This window comes from Pseudopipra pipra, chromosome 5 (genome assembly GCF_036250125.1).
Source record: "Pseudopipra pipra isolate bDixPip1 chromosome 5, bDixPip1.hap1, whole genome shotgun sequence".
Taxonomy (NCBI): domain Eukaryota; kingdom Metazoa; phylum Chordata; class Aves; order Passeriformes; family Pipridae; genus Pseudopipra; species Pseudopipra pipra.
The window spans coordinates 20,775,434-20,788,037 of record NC_087553.1 but is presented as its reverse complement, the minus strand read 5'-3'; the positions used below and the strand labels follow the sequence as shown (position 1 = coordinate 20,788,037).

Below are 12,604 nucleotides of genomic sequence, written 5' to 3'. Positions count from 1 at the left end.
TAAGATGTTGGTGCAGCACTGCATCCCTTTGAAACAAAGCATCACTCCAGGCATATATGTACCTAACACGCACTTGCTCCACTTGATAAGCCTAAATTAGTACTTGAGTAGTGTAAGACAACTGGGTCTAGATCCACAAGAGAAAACTCTCTTTGCCTCAGGAAAGTATATGAGAAAGGCATGTGTCTCAGGAGATGTTCCTTGCACAGTATACTGGTCTTTTGTATGGAGTCCCACACTTTCATTTCAAGAGAGGCCCTTCTGCACACATAGCTCTTATTTGCTCAGTATTGTGCGAAGATGGCATCCCTGCTTTTTTTTTTTTTATTTTTATGCTCTTTTTCAGATGTAATTTCTATCTCTGTTGTTGATATAGATTTCCATTACAGTTTCCCACACATAATAATTGCTTTTGCTTTATATTGGTAACAACACCAAATAGCACAGTCACTGTCTTGTTTTTGTTTGCAGTGTGCCTGCAGATTCTAGAAACAGGAGACACATTCTCATGACAAAAATATCTTCATCAAATCTGCATATTTATCCACCTCTGCTTAATTAACACTTCAGCTTGTGAAAACTTAGGGAGGCTAAAATTTGGCAGTATTTCTACAGCGCCTATATATAATTCACACTGGGTGGGACTTTCATAACTTGCATGTGACGTTTCATTGAAAAAATAGAATTCTATTTCAGCAAGTTCCAGCCAGGTTAAAAAAGATAAATACTTTATGTCCATCAAAACAGTATCTCTTTATCTAAATATGCATTTAATACAAGAGGATGCTAAGAATTTCGATTAATCAAAACTTCTGTCACATTAGGCATACAGTAAACAGAAGTTCATACAGTTAGCAACATGGAAGTGGTGTGTTAGGTCATTCAAAAAAGAAACACATGCATATCAATTATATTATTTTGCATTGACTGATAAAGAGCAAAAATATGTTTCTAACAGAGAATTTTAATCAGAATGTGGGTTTTGACAGATAAAATTTTTAAGCACTTAGAGGAGAAGGCTCTTATATACTTAAAGTCAAATATTTTTAAGAGCAGAGTATTTGTAGCCATGAAATAAAACAAACTGTAAACAATCAGTTAGAGTAGTTACATGATGTTCTCATAGGAGACATTTTTTTAGCACCTATATAGAGGTGACAAACTTCTCTCATTTATATTAATAAAAATGAAGCAATTCACCCTTTAACACACCTGTTAAATGCGGTGTCAGCTTCTGGATCCACAAATAGAGGCAAAGGTTAAAGAGAGACATTGAAATGGAGAGTTTGGGAATTTCTGCCTTAAATACTTTATCTAGTTTCTTTCATTCCATGTTTAACAGCAAAATGGAGGCAACACACCAAAATTCAAGACCAGATGTTCCTCAGTGTATCCCTGGAATTATTCCCAAAACACTGGTATTTTGTTTATTAGTATCTGCATCTGTAAATGTGTCCAAAAGTCATGACTTGGGGCTCCTAAAATTGTGCATGGGATCGTGTAAAAATTACGAACTTGGATTAAAATAATTGCTGCGGAGATTTAATTTTTTGGTGTCTGATTAGTGAGCATTTAGGTTTCAAGGACTTGCACCTCTCTTTCCACCACAAAGAGAAGGACTAGTTCTTTTCCAACCAACCCAAAATCTGTCTCATCTCATAATAAGAAGCACATGTCACTCAAGAAAGTGCTGATGGGGAGCTGACAGCCCTGGGAGCCCCTCACAGCAAACCTGCCCTAGAGGGCTGTGATATGGTGAAACCACAGGTGCTGGCCTCACAGACCCAAATGTCTAACAGTGTAAATGAAAAGAGATCTGGACTCAAACCTAACCATAACCAGAGCGCTTATTTGAAATGAAGCCACTGTTTCTTGATTTAATTTTCAAAGTACTGAACATTGCTCCATTTGGCAATGCTACAAAACGTAGTGTAAATCAAATGTAACAAAACCTCTGAATTTCTGTATGCACAAGCAGTTCCGTTCAGGCAAGGGATGAAAAACTCTGGTGACTTTTCTTTTGTCACAGATTTCTTTCAAAGCAGTTAAGTTAACACTGACAAGAACATTTTCAATTGTATTATTATTCATGTTCTCCCAGTCACAGATACAACACTGCTCTTCTGTTTGGGGCTTTTTTTGTTATTTCATACAAGTTTGATTTGAGATCAGGGTGAAAAACTAATTAGGAATGATTGATCCCATCTAAGAAAAGACTTATGCATATTATTAGGTCCTCTTGACTCTGTTTGCAGTACACGCTGTCTGCATGCTTGGTGGTTTTCACTGAGAGATACTTGCTGACCTAGGCTCTTGTCAGCACTTATGTTTACAGAGTGTTTAAAGATAATGACTGTATGTGACCCTTGGATTAAATGTTCTGTTTTTAAAAAGTGAAAGAAAAACAAAGAAAAGCAATGTGTTACCATAAGTGAATTTGAAAGAACTGGAAAACTATTTACTGATCCAGCCAACATTTATATGCCTGATTAATCTCCAGGAATTTGACAGGCTAAACACAAGTTTCCATGTTTGCAGGGCTAGAGCTGAGTTGTCAAGTGCACAGGTAACATAGGGCACTGCTATAGGGCTTACAAAACACCTGCCTGCATGGCAAATCACATGGTGGAAAGCAGAAGGGCAGGGCAGCTTCTCTGCTGCAAGGCAAATTCTGCAGACGTTGAGGTGCTTGAACAGTCAAATATGGTGGGCAGTTTATAGCCAGAAAGCTGCCCACAGCCTGCTGAGATAGTTCACCTTGCTTGTACCTCGGCTCACAGTGGTCTTTATCCTGGGAAAACACTGAGAGAGGTTTGCCATCTGGAAGAATTATTTTGGTAACAACAGCAGTCTGGCCCTGTGTCAGCCTTCCTAGGGGCTGTGTTCTCACCCATGTTGTAAGACCAGAACACCTCTGAAAAGACACTCTAAGAGCTACAATGCTATGAAAGGCAATAGCAATACATGGCTTGCAACCTCTCCTACAATGATTCAACTCTGCTCCCCTTGACTGGTCGCTACTAATGTCACCTGCATGCCAGGGTAACAACCCTGCCTCCAGCAGCAAGGCTGGGTGGAGTGTCACACTGCACATGCTGCAGAATTCCAGCTTTCTGGCAAGCCCTTCATTTGCAGCAGTAGGTTCAGTCATATGACAGGAAAGGGCTTCCAGTATTTGGCTTTCTCCAGTCAGCAGAAGAACTTCTAAGTAGCCACCACAGAAAGAAAAATTGGAAACATCTGATCTTGCGACACTGGAAGCATCTGAGCACTGTGGAGGAACACAGAGCTTGGTGAGATAGTTCCTGCCGAGCTAGACTGGGGGTGTCCAAACCTTCTACCTGGGCAGCAGTGCAGCTGTGTATTTTTCTTCTATGCCAGCACTTGCTCCTATATGTGTGCTCACCATGTTGTCTTGGCAGCCTGCCAGGAGGAGTCCCTCCCCTTCAGGAAACAAACAGATTGTGGTATGAGTGCCCATTTGGGCGCTGCCTGGTTTCCTTATTGCTTGCTTTATCATCCTCTGGGTTTTCTGCTGTTTTTCTAAAAATACAAAATGACGCCCTATTGCACCACCACATCCTGCTCTGTCTTTGCCTTGGGCAGTGTTGGCAGGCTCTGCTCAAGGGGGAAGCAAGCAGGAGAGCTGTTTGGGGCCTCTGTAGTCTGCAGTAGCCTTCGTTATGGACCAGGACCCCTGTGTGCTGTGCTCTATATGCAGAACAAAAAGAGCCCAAACAGCAAACAGGAAGGTCCAAAAGGATATAATCACTCTGGCAGACTTTTGTGGACTTCTAGTAGAACTTATTTTATGTTCTGCTATATATAAATGTTAGACTTTATCATTCAGTGGTTTTAGCCCAAGCAGCCAAAGAAAGATGAAAGGGAAGGTGAATCAAAGGGAGTGATCAGAGTTAGGACAGTAGGAATTTTAAATTCTGTTGTTCAGAAAGAAACACAAGAATGCAGGGCCTGACTGGTTCTGGAGACATCATGATAAAAATATTAGACTAAGTGCTGGCTTTAGATACAATGACAACATTAAGTGCAGTTGCCACTGATATTTGTATTGATGTTGTAAAGACTACAAAAGCAGGGCTCTGAGCAAGTGTTGCCTCTGACACTAAATTGACAGTTCTACCTGCAGATCCAGCCTGCAGATTTAGAATGTGATATTCTGACTTCTGGTAACCTTTATGCCCGGCAGGTTACTATTAGCATTTCATAAAACAATCATATGTCAGGCATTAGATGTCTCTTATTTTAATCTACAGTCATACAACACGTGCATTTCTTTGATGAAGCACCTGTATTATTCTTTCTGCCCCTTACTGTATTTCACCCAAAGATTTTTCACCATTTCTCGGATACCCCTAAACTCATTGGACCATCACCTGAAGAAGAAGTGTCTCCTAGGTTAGGGAGCTACATACATTACAAAAAGTACAGCTAGAAGGAGAAAGGAGCCTGTACCTTAGCATTTCCACAAGCACTGCAAAAACTGGACAAAAGGTAATAATTTTAGCTTCAAATGTTCCAATAATTCTCCCTACCAACAAACCACAGATTCTCTCATTGTTCCTGTTCCTTGCAAAGCAAATCCAAACTGCTAAATCAGATGCCCTCCATCAGGCAGGCCCCCAAACAAAAAGTCGTGCCAAACTACCTGAGTCCACGTACCACAGGGCAGAGAAAAGTGTGAGGGAATGGTGGCAACACCTCTAGCTGGTACCGTAATCAGAGGCTCCAGCTTTTGAAATCATATTTTCATTCTGGATCTGGATGGAAGTTGCTGCTGTACTCAGCTACATAAGGGAACTTAATTGTCCTTAAATTACATGAAATTAAAGATGGCAGTTATACCCTTCACCTTCAATGAGATTATAATTCGATCCATCCCACTAGCCAGTACATCTGTGCATATCCATTTTGGCATATAACTAATGTGTTTAATGGAAATAAACAAAGCCATGTGTTTTACATTAAAACAAAATGATATCTTGGTTACATAGCAATTAATAATTTCAGTGGAGTTTTATTTCAGCCCAATATTATCTTGTGGATCATACATAAAATCACAAGATACTCTTTTTCCTTTTGTCCAAGAATTCTCCTGTACATTAGATGCCCTAATATTAATTCAACCAGTAATTTATTCAGATACTATTAAAAAATTTGATTTGGGATGCTTCTGCTAGTGAGAGTAGTAAGAGTCTTTTTCAAATCTTTTACTTGTATTCATTTGAAGCAATTTATTGCTACTATCATGTAGCATATCCTCTATATTTATATATATTTATACAAAGACAGCTGCACAACTTAGGGTAAATTATTACAGCTCTAAAAGTCATATGTAGTTCGAAGATTTCTTACTGAGCATGAAGAAGAATATTAGACACTGTGTTAAATACATAAATAGACTCAGCTGACTTAGCAAACATGTGACTTAGCACACCACTGCTCAGAAATTTCTTGTAAAGTATAAGGTAGGAAGCCAAAAAGGAAGTATAATGCAATATGTTCTTTAAAGTTATAATGGAACATATGAGAAAGAAAGCACAATGCAGTATGACTTACTCTGCAACTAGTCTAACCAGAAAAAAATAATTATAGTCAGCTCTCCATTAATACTGGGTGGATTATCAAATTTGGAAATAAATTAGGCTAAGGATGCACAACAGCTGCCTTGTTTCCAAACAGGCCAATTAAAGCTGGCAGGGCTTATTAACTCATGTACAGCACCATCCAGGCTTGGCATTGCTGCTTCCAGCCCTGAGCTGGTGCTGGGCAGGTAGGTGGAAAAGCACTTGGGCAAACTTGGAAGCATGGCACTGAGACCCTCCTGTCCTGCAGAAGGCACAGTCCCAGCTGCCATCTCACACTGTGGTCCCTTCTGTCACATGTGCAAAGTCAGTCTGGGGAGGACCAGACTTGACTGGCTGATTACCAAGGGATGTTCCTCAAACAGGAACAAGACTGTCCCATGTAAAACCCCTAATTCAGGTTTGAAGATGCACCAGTTTCTGTGGAATATTTTACATCACTTTGCCAAAGAGATTTATTTAGCAGACAAATCTCAAACTTACAGATCAATTCAAATTTTGTTCTTTTTTCCTTTAAAATTGCTCATTCGCTCAACTATGAGATTTGACCACATTCAGGCTTTTGCCTGAAGGAAGCATCATCTTTTCTTAGAAACAGTACAATTAGTTCATGTAATTAATTACTTCATACTCAATGCTCAATTATTTATTGATTTTACTTGATATTATGATTTCTTACTAGTCTTATAAGCAGTATGTGTAATTTTCATTTTGGCCATTCCAGGGTTTTTACCTTAAGTTTTCACATCCCAAGAGGCATTTTGCTTAACATCCCAAGAGGCATTTTGCTTAACATAATCAAGTCATCTGTAGGTTACAGAATATATACACACAAAATAATTGGACTGCTTACTGGAAGTGTTCTCCAGCTCAGTTCATACTGCTGTGACAGGCTTTTTGAACATTCAGGTGACTGATTCTGAGTACTGTGTCTGCTGTTTCCCTGTTCTCTTTCCATATGTACAGTGTTCCTAGAATGGCTGTAGGAGTGCTTTTCACTAGCAAGATTTTTTTCTAGTATCTGAGTATTGCATTCAACACCTGGATACAGGACACAGGAGCTGAAGTGCTCAGTCCACTGCACTGCCCAGTGCAGTGAGCAGCTCCTGGACCACACAACAAGATAAATGCCATGCCACTTGTCTTCCAGGTGGGCAATGTAAAGCTACTGAGACAGCTCTGAAGAACCTTCTTTGGGTACCAGTTGCAGCACAGGTAGTGCAGAGTGCCCTGGACGTGTGTCACCTGGAGTAAGACTGGCCAGGCTGCTTCCAGCATGCTGCTGAGGCCTGGAAGCCCAGCACTGCAGCACTGGTACCATGCACAGAAACCTGTGAAAACCAGAAACAGCATCTTCTTGTGTCAAAGGCTTAGACAGCCCCTACCCAAAGGTCTGCCTGTGCACAAGGTACCTAACTTTGTTTTTTAAATACCGGTGCTGTTGTATAAATAAATTGTTGAAATGTTTGGTGGTAGTACTATAGGTTACTTTAATTATTTTTAAAACATTATTTGGAGTTTCCAAAAGTGAAGAATAGTTCTTGAGACCTAATAAAACCAGGTGACTGGGAAATTAATTGCAATTTTCAGTAATTCAGTGAAAAGGTAAATTACTAATAGGCACAATTTTTTTTTTATTCAAAACTAACTGGACTGTATTGGGAAAGTTCAATAAAGATGTTTTGATCACTAAAAATAGGCAATCCACCAATTTCATAGCTGTGTGAGGAATGATGCAACAAAGAGTGACAGCTACTAAAAGCATCACCCTTCAGTAAGTTACTGAAATGCTTTTTGTTTAATGTAAATTAAACTAGTAGAACCTGTTCTGGAAATAGCTATCCTCAAGTTTGGAATGACAATAGGCTTCCACACTTGAACCTCAGACTAAAGAAAGCCATCAAAAGAAACAAGATAAAACCTTAAAGGTTATAGGTCTTGGGACTGAAGATGATGTGAAATAAAACCACAAATCACTCTGATGCTTTCTTGAATGAAATACTTCAACCCAATAGGGAAGAGCTGTTGCTAAACTATTTCAAGATTAAAGCGGGAAAGAAAGGGGCAGAGATGTAACAGAAGTATTAGGGAAATATTAAAAAATGCCCTGAAGCTACTTTAACAGATATAGAAGCACGGTCTTCTCATCCTCCATGAATTTCGAATATGTTTTCAAAATCTCTTTAGAAAATAAAATAAGACTTAACAGAGACTGACCAAATCAGCTCAGAAGTAGTCATGGATTCTTAAGTCTAATGCCTAACTAGTGCCTTACTTCATATTCTGTAGTCAAAAAAAAAAGATTCTCTGACCTCTTTTCACCATTCTAAAATTCTCTGAAACACTATTATGATAAAACCATATCTATTTTTGTTTTCTCCTTATGTAAATCCATACTGCCATACTTGGTATTTTTGGTATTAGCTAGAGATTTTTATTATGGTTTAGTGTCTTTATTCAGGCAGGAAAAGGGACTGAACGTGAGAACTGTGTTCTGACTCAAAGGCCTGGAACAGGGAATCCAGTTCAGGCCAGTGGAGCAGTCACACCATTATGGCTTGGCACATTGGGTTAAAGGTCCTATCACAAGCTTCAGAAGCAATATCAATCAATGTCAGACACACAGAAATCTCTTAGCCAAAATTACAGGGTTCAATGGTCATTTCTGACACATAATTAAAGCAAACAATCATCCAGCTGATCTGCAAAACTTTCTTAAGGCCACCTGCTTGTGTAGTCTTTTAATCAGCAAAAAAAAAATCTTTATTAGCAATCACCTTGTCATATGTTTGCTATTGTTTAAGAATGATGGAAGTGGAAAAATCCACTGGGATTTAGATGCAAAAAGCAGGCCAATGTTAATGCTTGGAGTTCTTTTACAACTCAAGCTGCTGTTTTAAAAATTATTTTTCTTCTTTTAAAAGAGGGCGGCAATGTGAGTTATCTGAAGACTGACATTTCTCCGAAGACGATAACATCTTCCAGCCAGTATTTTTGTTTACATATTCTGTTTAATTGGCAGGATTCTTCCTGAAGTCCCTAGAAATGTTTGGAGGTTTTTTCTGAGACTCTGGTTTTGACTATCTCCATTTTTGTCTCAAGGCACACTAGAGCAACAAAAGCTACAGCTGACAAGAATGGAGCAATTTACCTACAAGATCTGGACTTTTAGAGAAGCTAAGGCATCTAAAAGCAGTGGTCACCCTTCAAACACGTGAATATAATTAAATACAGATCGAGACTGTGCTAACATTACTTTTGTCCAAATGCTGAAGTTATCCAACACAATTAAGACAGCATCGAGACAGTCATAAAAACATGCCTCAGTACATGAGGGAATAGTAACTTAAGATGCATCCCTTCTACCTCCCTAAGTGTAAGGTTATGGCTGAGTGGGGACTGGCCTGCCTGGAGCACCCTGAGGTCTCACAGTTTCGCGTGCGGTTGTCCACGGACAAGAACGAATGCAGATGCCACAAACGATGGTCGGTCACTGGTAAGCAGGTCCATCTTAGCCAGCAGCCGTGCTGGTCCCAGAAATCAGGGCAGACCAAGGGGAGCTCTCCTGAGGCCCCGGGGCTCGAGCAGGCCGGCTGGCCCTGCCAGCACCTCCAGCCTGCCGTGCACCCGAAGAGAGTGCCATGTCCGGAGGGACACACCAAAGGGCTCGCCCACAGCTAGGAGCTCCTCGAGCCCCACGAGCCCAAGTGGGAGGGTGTGATCTCCCCCGGGCTTCCATCACACCCACGCCCTCTCACAAGCAAGGAGACCTCCCTCTGCTGAGGGGGGATCCACAGCCCCTACTGCATCCCCCTTCCTGCCACCCAGGTGATGGAGCCAGAACGGGGCAGTGCGAGGCCACTCCAGCCCTGCTACCCGCGCCCGGGGAGGAGGGGAAGGTGCGCCCTCCATCTGGAACCTCCATCCCCACGGCCCGAGGAGTTAATGGCGGCAGGAACCCACCCCCTGCCAGCCTTCCCCGTGACTCGCTTCCTCCAGCGGACGGGAAATGGGCGGAGTGGGCGGCCTCGGCCCCGCCAGCGGAGCCGTCCAGTCCGAGCCCGCTGCGTGCGGATCGCCGCGGACAGAAGGACGTAGGGAGGGAGGGAAGGAGGGACGCCGCCGAGCCCCGCCGCCGGGGCGTGTCAGCGCCGCGCACCCCGCTCCCTGCCAGCGCTCCGCCGCGCAGCAGCGCCAACATGCCCGCCGTCGACAAGCTCCTCTTGGAAGAGGCTTTGCAGGACAGCCCGCAGGTAGCAGCCGCTGCCGGGGGCGACGCCGGGGCCGCTGCCAAGGGAGGGCTCGGCCGCCCGCCCGGCGGTCGGTCGGTCGGTCGGTGTGACGCACCGGGGCGCACGGTGCCGGCGGGCAGCCCGCGGGTCCGGCCGGAGCGGGGGGCACTGGCAGCAGGGAGGGCCGCGGAGCGGCGTCCCGCGGTGGGGAGAGGGGTGACAGGGGCGGTGCAGGGGGACGGGGCGGCGGGGCCGAGAAGTAGGTCAGGGTGAGTTCGCCTGTCGGAGCCGGAGGGCAGCAGGGATGCGGTGAGGCAGGCACCGTGTGGCGGCGGGGGAGGCTCTGGTGTCCCGCCGGGCATCAGTCAGGGGAAAGCCAGGCAGAGTCAGCTCCTGCGGGTCTCTGGGGAAGGGGGCTGTCCCCCACTGCGGAGGCACAGCGCCCTTTCTCCTCACCGCCCTCAGAGAAACTCCCATGGCTCTTTCCTCGCACTGTCCTGCCCCGGTGTGCGCTCGGTGGCTGCCAGGGTTGCCCTGGAAAGGTGAGGTGTGTTGACGAAGGACGGGTGGGCATGGCTCGGTGCCCTGGCTTCCCCGCAGGGAAAGGGACACCTGTGCGCAGAGAGTCACCTGGCCCCGGTGGCAGAAGTGGGCTGGAGGAGTGTCACCGCCAGCGTGCCTGCTCCTCCCCGCTGGTGTGAGCGCTCCCAGGGGCCGTGGTTCGGATACAGGAGCTTCCCGTGAGGATAGACGAGATGAGGCAGATCCCAGCGGAGATGACCTCCTGAACAAGTCTGAGAAACGAGGGCAGGGGGTCGCCGCCCTTTCCTTCCCAACTGCAGGCGGGGGGCGATGTTCCTCCTTCTGCCCTGTGCCCCACTGCTGGAAACGTGATGTGACACAGCTGCAGGAATGACCCCTGAGGACTGTGGAAGCCAAGCCCCACAGCGAAGAACACACTGTATTATAATGTTTCCAGGGGCTGAAGGTGTGTGAGGCCTAGAGAACTGGGAAAGGAGGATGGAAGGAAAGAAGTTTGCATGGAAGAGAGAAATAAAGGGAAGGGGAAAGAGTGGAAATTTCATAGAGGAGTGAGGAAGGTGCACTTGAGGACAAAGTGTAGTGCAGACAGAGATACAAAAGTAATGGGTGAAACAGGGAAAGAAGAAGGGAGGGTGGGGTGGATCAGCATGGATCCTGTTCCCAGGTAGTCCTGTGTTGTAATCCCAACTCGTCTGCTGATAGATAAAGAGGAGGAATGAATAGGTAAGGTGTGGAGCATATTGCTGTCACATGTTATGGAGTCTGTCATGAGACATTTTAAAAGAAAGATTGGATGTACACCTGTCAAGACTTAATGAGCCTTGGGACTCATCTTGGTAACCTCCTCGTATCCTGTTCTTCTGTAATTTCATGAAATCCCATCATAGTAAGAAAGATTTTCATCATTTGTTTCGTACAGCATGTATGTGATCAGCCTTGGGAATTTTAAAACTGGACTGGAAAAAGCCTTGAGTCACCTGATGTAACATCAGAGTTAGCCCTGCGTTGAGCAGAGGTTTGAACAAGGCAATGTGCAGAGTTCCTTGCCAGCCTGAACTTTTCTGTGTTCTGCAGTTTACCAAAATATGTTAGATTTATTATAGGCAATTACTGACATTTTTAGTGTTAACCTTTCCACTGTATCCTGAAGCTGAAGAACTGGACACACAGGATAAGTGAACTCATTTACCTCTTCAGTCAACACTTCCCTCCATGATTAAAAATGTAACACTGGCTTCAAGCAGCTGAACAATGCACTGAATTGAATTTGGAGGTCTTCATCTTTCTTCTGACCTGAAATGAAGGCTGTTAACATCTCCTTTACAATTACTGGAATACTGTGGCGTGCATAAACTTGAGTATTTTCAGGATGCTTTGACTTGATTTGGTCAATACTTTTTGTTCAAGTACTACAGCTTTTGGAGGGAGGGACATTCTTTAATTTTTATAACGACCCAATATTGCTAAAATATATTTTTTTGATGAAGGAAACAGGAGTGGGTTTTTTCAGTCTTTTATATTTTTATTACTTCTTTTCCTGGGGAGAGCTTTAGATTCACAGCACAACAGGGTCACTGTGCCAGGTGCTGCAAAATCAAGGCAAAAAGTCAGTCTCTGTCCCACAGAACACGCAGTATAGCATCTTACAGGATTGTTTACTTCTGTGTAAAGGGACTTGATTCTCCTTTCTCTGTGCCGTCACTTAGAGCAATGCAAAAGGATGGTGAAGTGAGGATATAACCTCATTTTGTATAAACTCTCTGAAGTATGTAGATTACGTGCAAGACAGAGGAGAATTAGGCCAAAGTTATTTCTTCATCAGGTTTCTGAAACTTGGTTTCTCTCCTCAGCAATACAGTACTTTTGTCTTGATTTGTCTCCAGGCAAAGGCTGAAAGAAGCCGTAAGAAGTCTCCTAATTTTGAAGTGTTTGGCCACAAAATGGAGAGAAATTTACATCAACAGTCATGCTAAAACCAAGGGAAATACTTACATGAAAGCAGAAAATTTTTTTTCTGTCTTTCCAGAAGTCAAGATAGTGTTGCAATTAATGGGGCCTCCTAAATGTTAGCTTAATATTTGGATTACTGGTTTATTTCAGCAGCGTTAGCTGCTATTCCAGAATTTGTCAAAACGGCAACAACGAAAATATACACATGCTGGTATTTTGTTGCAGTGATTTAAAATGGTATTCCTAAATGTGAAAGTTTCCAAGAATAACTTCCAA

General features: G+C 43.4%; 1 protein-coding gene across 1 annotated transcript in view; it reads left to right on the top strand.

Annotated features, from left to right (window-relative positions):
• The first annotated feature begins 9,629 nt into the window (after positions 1-9,629).
• The window catches only part of APPL2 (adaptor protein, phosphotyrosine interacting with PH domain and leucine zipper 2), a 34,198-nt gene continuing 31,223 nt past the window's right edge, over positions 9,630-12,604 (top strand). The window contains exon 1 of the mRNA XM_064654857.1: positions 9,630-9,856. Within this exon, the coding sequence (XP_064510927.1) occupies positions 9,803-9,856 (54 nt within the window). The 5' untranslated portion in view covers positions 9,630-9,802. The remainder of the gene's footprint in view (positions 9,857-12,604) is intronic.